This window comes from Solenopsis invicta, chromosome 2, assembly GCF_016802725.1.
Source record: "Solenopsis invicta isolate M01_SB chromosome 2, UNIL_Sinv_3.0, whole genome shotgun sequence".
In the NCBI taxonomy this organism is placed as follows: Eukaryota; Metazoa; Arthropoda; class Insecta; order Hymenoptera; family Formicidae; genus Solenopsis; species Solenopsis invicta.
Genome location: NC_052665.1, coordinates 11806080 through 11817344, shown reverse-complemented (window position 1 = coordinate 11817344; position 11265 = coordinate 11806080). Strand labels below are relative to the sequence as shown.

Here is an 11265-nt window from a genome sequence, read left to right as displayed (position 1 = left end):
AAATAAAATTATGGTTAATATTTTTTTAATAGAATAGCAAAAACCTTTTATTCAAACAATTAAACTCGTTGGAAATGGCAAATTTAAGGCAAAATAATCACCGAGAGAAGGACCTCGAATAAAATTTCTCTTCTCTCTTGAGGAGATATTATTGTTCGCAAAGTTAACCTACCAGCTCGCTCCGTTTTCATAGAATCCCAAACATTGCAGTTGAAATCGTCGTACCCTGCCAGCAATAATCTTCCACTTTTGCTAAAAGCTACGCTGGTGATGCCGCAAATAATATTGTCGTGACTGTACATTGCGAGTTCCTGGTCCGCCCTAATGTCGAAAAGTCTGCAAGTCGCGTCGTCTGAACCCGTCGCGAAAGCGTATCCATTCGGGAAGAACTGTAAATAATACATCTGAACTGTCAAACTAATCCTTAATTAAACTTTATAAAAAAAAAAACTATTAATACACTATTATAAAAAATTCTTCGTTTTTTAATATCTCACCGTGACGGCGTTTATATCACTCTCGTGACCCGGGAAGGTTTGCTTACAGGAACCTTCACGAATGTCCCATAGCTTTGCGCTGGCGTCGCACGCACCGGACACGAAGGTGCGTGAATCCGGCGCCAACGACAAGGACATCACGTCGCCAGTGTGCCCGATGAACGAGGTGCACTGCTGGCCAGTTTCGATATCCCACAAAGCACTGAATCAGAACAATTCTAGTTCGAGCCATAATCTTCAAGAGTCTTCATCGGGATCAGTAAGAGATTTGGGAGTAGGAAAGGAAGAGATTCATTTTTTTGCCGCTGTCTATGTACTTTTATTAAATGTTCAATTTTGTTACATGCAGTGATTTGCATTTCATAAAACTCAAGAGTACCTTATTTACGTATTTACAATATTTTATTTCTTGTAAATTAAAAGAAGAAAGAGATATGCAACTTCAATTTTATTTTATAAACAAAAATTTTCAAATTTTCTTTTATTTTCTTTGTATTTATTATACATTTTTATATATTTTGTATATTTACTTTTTATTTTGTCTTGCAAAAACGTTTTAGAATATAAAGGATGTAGGCTTTTTCTGTCACAGCAATCTCCGATCGTTTATCATAAATCTGTATCTTCTAAATCTCATAAAATGAAAAATCACTCAAAAATTACAGTTCAATGTTCACTCTTAGAGCGACGTTTCATACTACAAGATTTAGAGAAATAGGTAATACGTACCAAGACATGTCGCCCGAACTGGTGACAATTTGGTTGTCGTCGTAGAATCGACAGCAGGACAAATATCCAGTGTGACCCGGAAGTTCTCTACTCACTCGAACATTCCCTTCCCTAGTTTTAAGACTATAGATGGAACAGATATTGTCCAGCCCGCCGCATGCCACGTAACTACCCGAGGGAGCGTACGCACAAGTCATTACCCATGATGACCGTAATGGAATCGCGTGAACCTTATTGGTGGTATAACTATCCCAAACGATTAGTTTGCCATCTTGCGATGCAGAGACTAGGTTCCTACACGAGACACAAAATAAACGCTGATAAAGACTCAATACAATAAAAAGGGGCTTCCACTATTTTAATAATTTTGTATGGCTGTTACATTACATTTTAGAACATCGTAAAATGTAAAATAAATATCTATCTATATCTGCAAACATTTTAAAAAAATGATAATATAATTTTGATACCAATAATATAAATTTAACTTTTTCCTCAGACACTGTGGGGATTTCAAGATTTACATGATTCTTCGATTTCGAATTATTCCGCAGATGATAAACAGAAGGAATCGGCTTTCCTCCTTAAAAAAAGTTGTCAGGGACATCAAGTTTGGAATCGTGTTTTGTGGCAAACAAAATCAAGCCTCTTCAAATTTTTTCCGTTGTGTCTATGGAAGATTAATACTTGGTATTTATATGATTCTTATATAATTACATGTTTTATGAACATGGTGAAGAGCCGTCACTTCATATCATGTAGTGTTTATATGAACACCAACATAGTGAGTAAAACACCACGACTTTTATTTAGAGTAAAAGTATACTTTTCTAATACAAAGTTAACAGACCTATGTCAGTTGCAGCATTCTTAGTATTGAATAATAATTTTTACACTCTCCAATTTATATTTTTACATACTTTTCTATCTTTTTAAATTCTGCCCCCATCTCAACATTCACTGCTACTATTACTACTAAAACTTTACGTTAAAATGGTCAATAATTTCGCATATCAATCGCCATCGAATCATCATATTTGCATCCAAAGTCATACCTCGAATCACTTCCCCAATGCATCGCATAAATTTTCGCTAAGTGACCGCGAAGCGTACGTCTTGTTCGCATTTGTATACGACCAATAGGTTCCATGCCCGATGTGGCCTGGGCCAAGGTCGTGTCGCATGCTGCTTTCCTGGCATCCTAAAATCACAGACAAATTTGTAAATTGCCATGGGATTCGTTTTACGTTTAATTCCTAATAATACACGTGATAAAAAAGAAATAAAAGTCATATTGCAGGCAATTCCTTACTATAAGTCGCGTAAAGTACGACAAAGAAATCTTTTATATGCTCACAGTTATATTATTTATTGATAACTAAAACTTTAAGATTTCACAGTAAAATAGCATCTTAATTGGAAAATGACGCCGGTAATGAATAACATATCGCGAAAATTTAATAAATTCCACGTGAAAACTTCGTTTAATGTTATACCCGCGTTGTACAAGAGTTCAGCACAAAAGGTCAAACGGCGATCACAACCGAACATGTCGCTAAATTAAATAGAATGCTGAAAATTCTCCATGAATTTCAAAAGAATAAGAAAAAAGAAGTTATAAGATGAAAAAGAAAATTCCGGTAAATTGTCAATAGTGCTCGCGTGGCTTTAGTCCGATAGCATGATGCAATACTAATTTTGAGCTGACCTTTAAAATCGGATTATAATACAATAGTACTTAAAATAATTAAATAACGGAATATATGGAATATAACTCTTTACTTTTACCACATACTTAACTCTTTGTGTCGCAAATTTTTGTATCAGATATTTTTTAAATTGTACTTAAAGATTTTTTTAATTAATTACGAATCAGAAAGTAGAATTTTAAAATTAAAAATGGCTAATCCAATATTGCGGTCAAATAATTCAAAACTTTTTTTAATTTTCATAATTTTAAAAAATTAAAAAATTTTTAAATTAAGAATTTAGTAACCCAAAAAATCTTCCAACTACCATTATAAAAGATATTTGTTTGGATTTACAGTAGAAAATATTAATTTTTCGAAGATTAATTCTTAAAAAAACAGTAAAAAATTTTTTTTTAATTCTGAAAAATATTTTAGGGTGTCGCAAATAAGTACCTAAATTGCTGTTTTAAATATTGATAATAGTTTAATAAATAATGTATTTTTATTATTAAAAAAACACAAATTTTGATTATTTGTTTACAACAATTATACAAATAAAAATCTACAATTATTAAGTCTTTTATATTTATTCATGTAGAACGAGTCTAGAAAAAAAATTTATATTTAAAGTCAAGAAATTCGTAAAAATCATTGAAACAAAGAAAAGGTAAGACTCCGAGAATTCCACCATGCCGCAAAAGATCAATATATACCAAAGATGTATGTACAAAGACTATTGTTAAATAAATTTCTAAAATAAGACCACACTATATTCTATAATTTATTTTACAAATCTCTATCTCATCACTGTTCATTAAATAAATAATATCTATTCTCTCTTCTCGATAAAATAATTTCAAGTAAATTAATTGTGATAAAAAGAATATTAAAAATATTATTTATAAATTAATGAATTTAAAAATATTATATAGTCGCCATAACAAAGTTCTTTTAGTGTTATATACATATATGTATATACACACATATATACATATGTCCGTTAGGCAGATTGACGATTTTATTGAATAATGTATAATAATAAAAAAAATATGCATCATGAACAATTAGCAAACAAGGTCGATAGCGTTATTTCCTTTCATCGCAAGCGCATATTTCCGCGCATACCGTGCGAGCGGGCGCATTTTATACATGTATAAAAGAGGAAGGTAGGAAGGGGAGCACAGGGAAGAAAGAGAGACGAATACATCGAGAGAAGAAACAAGACATGGAGTGAGGGAGAGAGGGATGGTGGCGTATTGATCAGAGAAGCGACGGTTATGCCGCGCCCTACCACCACCACACTACCACCACCGTCAGCCGATTCCATATTCTCACAACTATACGGAAAATTATTCGCCATAGAAGAATATCTCTCCATTGTTAAAATTTACGATACCCGCTTTAACATACGGAGCAAAGAAAACCGGAAGAGTGTTACGTAAAATTGCAAAATCTAGCGTAAGAAACGAATAGGTTGAATCGATCAAATTTGTTGGAAAAGATCCAATTAGATATCTCTTTTAAGAAATCTTCAATACAAAACATTGTAGGGTATTTAGCACGTTACATTACTTACTAAAAGATTATATTTGTCAAATAATTGTAAATAATTTAATAAATTATTTCCAAAAGAGTAATTATTTTAAATAAGAATAAAAGTTGCTGAGAAATTATTTGTAAGATTACCTTTGCAATCTCTGTATGATAATAAAAATATTTTACGCAAATCGGGATGAGTTTTATATATATAAAATACATTATACATTATTTTATATATATATATATATATATATATATATATATATATACACATTTAAAAATATACATTTTTTTTAAGCAACCTTTAAGTAGGTAGGTGGTCAAAAATTACGTAAGTGGATAGGTGGGGAGCTGACAACACCCCACAAAAGTGTTATTATTATTGTTATATTTTTCATTAGTATATTATGTTATATTTTAATTCACATTAGTTAAATCTTTAGAAGATAGAGAAATGCAAAAAATAAACTTTAAGACTTAGAGACAATACTTTTATTTTTACTTTTTCGAAACAAGGTTTCTAATCCTTCACATTTCTTCGTTGCGTAGGATACTGTGGCACCCTACCTACCTACTTAAAAAAAAGAAAGAAACAATGAAGATATTTACCCGAATGGCATTCTTCAGCGTCTCCGCTTCTTGACGAAGGCTGTCGAGCTCGTTCATGATGTCTGGTAGGTGACGTGCGTGGCTTAAAAGCACCCGTTAACGGGTCCAAGATGTTGGGACGTGGCACTGGCGGGACTCCCTCCTCTCGTCGGGGAGACTCAAATCGCAATTTCTATAATAATTTAGGATGGCGGTAGCTTCTGTCTATGACGTCTACTCTATATACGGGAGAAGGGCTAGTCGCGAGGCCGGTGTCACGCCGTCGACAGCGTTTCCGGTTGAAACTTATCACTTCGGTGTGACAAGATGAAAAGTGACGAAAAAGGAGATGGATAAAAAGTGGGGGATGGATAAGAATGAAATTTGTGTCTGCTCTTGATGAAGTTGGGACTATCACCAGCCTCACCCGACCCCACCTCCTCGCCCCCTGCCTTCACTTCCGCTGCTACCACCAGAACCAGAGCCAAACCACGGCTGACCTCTCCACCCCTCGCGCCAACTTCGATACTTCCCAACCGTTGCCACCCCTGAAATACGTAATATTAAATCGGTTAATCTAAAAATTTGTTAACGTTACCTCAAAAGAGTTTCACTCTTGGACTTAACGGAATTCTCGCCTCTGACCGATAAATTGGATTTCATATAAACTTTTGCACGGTTGAACTTAGCGTTAATTACGTATGACACAACGATCATCAATATATTAAATAAATGTGTTGTCTAACTTCTAATACGGGCTCTCATTGTTTAACATTTCTTGATTAACACTCTTACCATTATTATTTTAATATGCGTTATTAAAATAATTTATCACGTTATTAGCTAGTAAAGACTAAGTCAAAACATACTACATAAAATTTTATATTACATGGAGAATAAATTTCTCTAACTGTTCATTGATTCTACTATTGCTTGTATTTGGTCGCTTTTTCTTTTCACATTAATGTCCATTTTCACCAATGTATTATAGATTAACTTAATACAATGATCTCGGTTTAATTTACTCTTTATGCTTTTTTAGTTCTAAAAATCAGAAAAAGATAAAAAGTAAATTAAACTGAGATCAAAGTTAATCTACATTGATGAAAATGGACATAAGTCGGTCAATCACAACTTATTAAAACAAATAGTATTTTTGTTCATATACAAAGAAAATTTTTTTCTTAGAATTTACACTTAAAATTATATATTCTAATCGTGAGACATCATGGATTTCGTTGTCCTATAATTATCATGATTTTGAGATAAATTCTAAAAAAATTCTATATTATATATATCGATCATACATCTTTGATTTGTGAATAAAATATGTTAAAATATTAATCAATTGACTTTACAAGTCTAATACTAGTTATTCAATTGGGAATAAATACAAACAATCCTTTTTAATATATGTAATTAATACGGACCCAAATAGTTTACATTACAATAATTAATATAAATGTTAGATTTCAGTTGTACAAATGTTTCGATCATCAATGGAGTCTCTTCAGTATAACCGTAAATTAAGAATAAAAGAAGTGTGATAATCGACGATCTCTCAATAATCGTAATAATATTTCCAATTAGATTGATGCTGTTATTTCAACAGTATTTTTTTCACAGTGTAGTAAAGATAAATTAATCAGTTTACAAAATAAAGATAAAATTAGTGAGAAATAAGCAAGGCCAACAAGAACTACAATATCAAATTACAAATATAACTGTAACAAATGTAACGGATAGCAATTTTGTTTTAATCATAAATTAAGACTAACAGTGAAGGAAAAGAGGTCGAGTAACAATTGTACAGATCCAATGCTAATGCCGATAATATGAAAAAATTAGATATTTTCCCTCCTTCTCTCTCTCGTTCACAAACATCTTTATTCGAACATTAAATAAAGTTTTGAATGCAGGGAATCAATTAATAAATTAGCAATTGAGATCAAAATTGGATAGCAGAAAGAAGAACAGTGTCTAAATTTAGTTCTTTTTTTGCTTTTTAATGCATATCATTTTAGATATTAGGCGTTTGTTAATATAATTTTTCTCATCCAAGATCTCAATGTTATACCAATTAAAGTCACGAAAGAATTATAGATGGCGTTTTGTAATTATTCTGTAAAAATAGCAACAAAAGTCATCGTTGCTTCACCACGAGAATTTAGGCTTCGTTACGAAGAAGGTAGAAGTGTTAAATCAGCAATGATTTTATCTGTCGTATATGATACCGAGAGTGATGAATAGAGCATTATATTTCATACAGATAACGCGCAATTTTGATGCGGTTCAAATAAAACGAATAGACGGCATGCCTTAAGCAGTCTTCCGCAAACGTCTTCCAAGAATTATCGCGGTTTCTTTAATAGCTAGATAGATAGTTACGTCCACTTTACATGCGGCACAAAACACGTTTTAATACACGCGTGTATGTCGCAAAAATTTATATATGTCTAAGAAGAGACAAAAGATATAAGAACGTGGAAACTTTTAAATATTTATACTCCAATAGTGATGAATTAGAATTTCTAACTTAAATATGTCTGCCGTATCGTTTGGCTCGTCCGGCTCGCTAATTGGCACGTGTGCTGCTTTCAAGCGTAACACACCGTGAAAATAAATAGTTATTTCCAGACACGCGTAATGATTCGTATCACTCGTGTATTAAAGAAGATACCGTCTTATTGCGAAAGAAACATAAATAAATTGAATTAGAAGCTCTGCTACATTAACGACTGCAACGCTCGTTTATCCAAAATTTGAACACTGCGCGTATAGAATTGAACTATTTAATAAATTGATATATCTTATTATTAAAGGAAAAATTTATCGATACATCGATACTACACCATGACAATCGCATTAAAGTGCATCCAAGCTAACCAGGAAGCTATGAACAAGTGCGAATAAAAATTCAAAAGACTGAATAAGACTCAATTAATTTTATTTTTTATTAAAAATTCTATTTGATGGTTTTTACAAAATAAAATAAATGAGCTTTATTCAACCCAGCAATAAATACAATGAAGGAAATAAGCTTTTTCTCTTTTGATTTAGTAAAAAGAAATGGAATGCATTTGCCGTTCGTACTTTTCAAAGTTTGTTCATTGACTCGTTCGTGTGCTCTTCGCTTAATCTGAATTCGACCCTAGACGATGTCAATTAAAATAATCATAGATAGATCAAAAACAAGCTGTTAAAAAAATGAAAATATATTTATAAATCTATTATTGCGATAAACGTATTAATTTATGTTTTTCAATTAAAATATTCAGAGAAAATAATGGAAGAGCGCTTCTCTTATCACGCGTATGTACGCATGTCGAACGCATATAGAAAAAGAAAGTATAATTATCGGTTCGCTAAAAATATTTCGGTTGTATGGCGCACAGATATTTTTATCGCGACCTCTCTATCTCTCTCTCTCTCTATCTCTCTCTCTCTCTCTCTCCTTGAAGTTCTCGCGACTCGGAGATTCGAGTTCCCGTCAACGCGTACTTTTCCTCGAGAAAAACGTCATCCGCGCGACGTGTATCATCGTCACGACGACAAGCGATCGGTCGACGCCGGTGCGACTAGTTATTGCAACGTAATATCGATAAACTCGGAAAACCGATAATTGACTGAAAAGTGACACATGTGTGTTCACCACTTTCATTTCAGATAAGTTTAAACGATTTTAGCTGCCTAGTTTTGTTGGAAAAATAAATGTCGCGCTTTTTTTTAATTACTGTAGAAATTTATAGATTTATGTAACTTATATAATTTTACATATTATTGATATTTCCAGGGATCGATATTTTTTATTATTTAAAGAAATCTATATATAGAAATTTGTCTGCATATAGAAATATTTCATAAAATGTTTTTTTTTATGATTATTTCAATATTAACATTAACAATAAATAGATGTTGTAGAGAACAACGTGTACAATTATGCTTCCTCTGATTAAATCAATCTTATTAAATAAATCTTTTTTAAATAAAGATCACAATACTCATTAAAATTTTTGCAAATAAAAGGAATTAATTGCATTAAATTAAAAATATGGAGAACATTCCCTTCATAAAACAGAAAAATAAAATTTTTGTATTTGTTTCTAATTTTATTGATTGAAAAAGTTAAAACAGTTTCAATTAATCGTCCGCAACTACGTTGTTTTTCACTAGTCAGATTACCATTTAGATCACTGATAAATAACTTTTCAAAGGATTTTTAGACTAAAAATATTTTAAAAAATTCTGATATATTCTTTTAAGAATATGATTCTACAATCATATGATTCGAAACGTTTTACATTTTTTTTTGTACATATCCGTACTTGAAACAGAATTGCAAAATAGAAAAAATATCTGGATTAATATGAACCAGGTTAGTCTACGATTAAATTCATTATATTTTATTTATATTTTGAAATCAATATTCTAATTATTTTGCATTTACATCCTTTATGTTCGTTTTTATTAATTTTAGATTTTTGCTTCGCAAAAACAAATCTTAAATTATTACTCCTTAATAATCTTTTACTTTTAATCAAATCCATTGTTAGTTAAGTTTATAGAAAAATAAAATCTCCGAGTTTTAGCAAGACTGCATATCGTGAAATTTTTCCTGTCGAGAAAAAAGTGAAAAAACTTAAATACGTGATTGTAAGATCTCTCTCTTTCTGTCTCTCTCCCTCTTATGTTATCCAACCCTCGCGAATTAACGTAACCGATCCGTGCTCGAATAATCACGGGCACGAAGATCCACGGTATACATTGCGTCCTTCACCTCCGCGAGATCTTGCGACCCGGGGAAACCGAGGGTTGTCGATCCAACGCGAGGTGTTCTCATTTTCCGAATGGAGCCAGCCGGCAGCGAGAACGAAGTTCAGCGCACGCGCAAATAACATTGAAAAATAAGTACTTATCTGAAAACTAGGATATATAATATGCGAATTAGCTTGCTCATTTGAATAGTTGCTGAAATTTTTACGTCTATACTACCCAAATGGATCAATTCTGAGAAGATACGTAATCCGTAAGACAAAAGAAAAAAAAATCTGAAGAGCAGCTTAGGAAAGAACAAAATTGTAAGAGATATTTTTTCATTATACCGCCTATGCTTTTATACAACACTTACTACTTGATAGAGATATTTTCCAAAATATATTTTTGATAAATCTAAATACACAATTGTAAAGTATCTAAGATCATAAGTTTTATTTAAAACTTTTTCTGTACATCTCACTGTTTCGTTAAATGCTTGAAATAAAGAAGAAGCGTTGAAGAATTTCTTTTTATAGCTCATGAAAAAATGCGTATCTCTTAAATTTTTTATTTAACAACATATTTAAAAAAAAATTGAACCTGTTCCGGACAGTTGTAACGGGTTTTTTGTAATATATATTAATTTTTTTAAACAGAAAAAACAAATTTAATGATCGCAAGTCAGAAATACTTTATTGAAGTTTTGTCGAGTTCAGAGTAAAATGTATTGTCACGAGAACATAAAAACTTCGACATTAATGCCTATAAATAAAAGAAAAGAGATAATAGTGCAGAAGTTATGTACTGACTTTCAATAAGTCGATATAGAAAATGAAAGAAAGAAAAAGTCAATTGATAAAAAGCAGAAACAGATAAAATATTTTTGTGCAGTCTCGCAAATAAAGTAATCACCCACAAAGTTAATTTACACATTTTACGTTACATGTCCGCTTCCATCAATGTAGATTAATTTCAATCTCGAATTAACTTTTATTTTTTTCTGATCATAAAAATTTACATTTGACATTTACATTTATTTTCGTCTTGAAGATGATCAGAAACAAAGAAACATGTTAGGTCCATTTACACTAACCTTTACTTAATATACATAGATATTTCAGGTATTTCGTATTCAATCAATTTCATTCTAAGAAAGTTTCTTGGAAATTCAAAGTAATTAAGGCAATGCTGGAGTGACGGTGGAATTCATTCGTCGTCGGTACTGCAGATTTTTCTTCGACAGAAAATCGCGGTCACGCGCGGGGCAAAGCGAAAAGGAAATAGCGTTCAGACCAGGCAAACAGACTAACGCTTTTTGTCAAACGCACTCATGAATACATTATCTGTTCTTGTCTTCGATTTCAGCATCGTTTAATGCAATATCTCTCAACTACCACGTTACACAATTACTGCTGTTACTTTTCGAACTTATTCCGCACGTTAATTTACACATGAAATTTTCAAAT

General features: G+C 31.8%; 1 protein-coding gene across 2 annotated transcripts in view; it reads right to left on the bottom strand.

Annotated features, from left to right (window-relative positions):
• LOC105196793 (guanine nucleotide-binding protein G(I)/G(S)/G(T) subunit beta-1) overlaps window positions 1-11265 on the bottom strand; it is a 33164-nt gene that overhangs the window by 7982 nt on the left and 13917 nt on the right. For both annotated transcript variants that reach the window (XM_011162905.3, XM_011162906.3), the window contains exons 2-6: window positions 5066-5592; window positions 2282-2427; window positions 1227-1520; window positions 498-699; window positions 173-389 (exon numbers count right to left, since the gene is read on the bottom strand). In XM_011162905.3, coding sequence (XP_011161207.1) covers window positions 173-389; window positions 498-699; window positions 1227-1520; window positions 2282-2427; window positions 5066-5122 — 916 coding nt within the window. In that variant the 5' untranslated portion in view covers window positions 5123-5592. The remainder of the gene's footprint in view (window positions 1-172; window positions 390-497; window positions 700-1226; window positions 1521-2281; window positions 2428-5065; window positions 5593-11265) is intronic.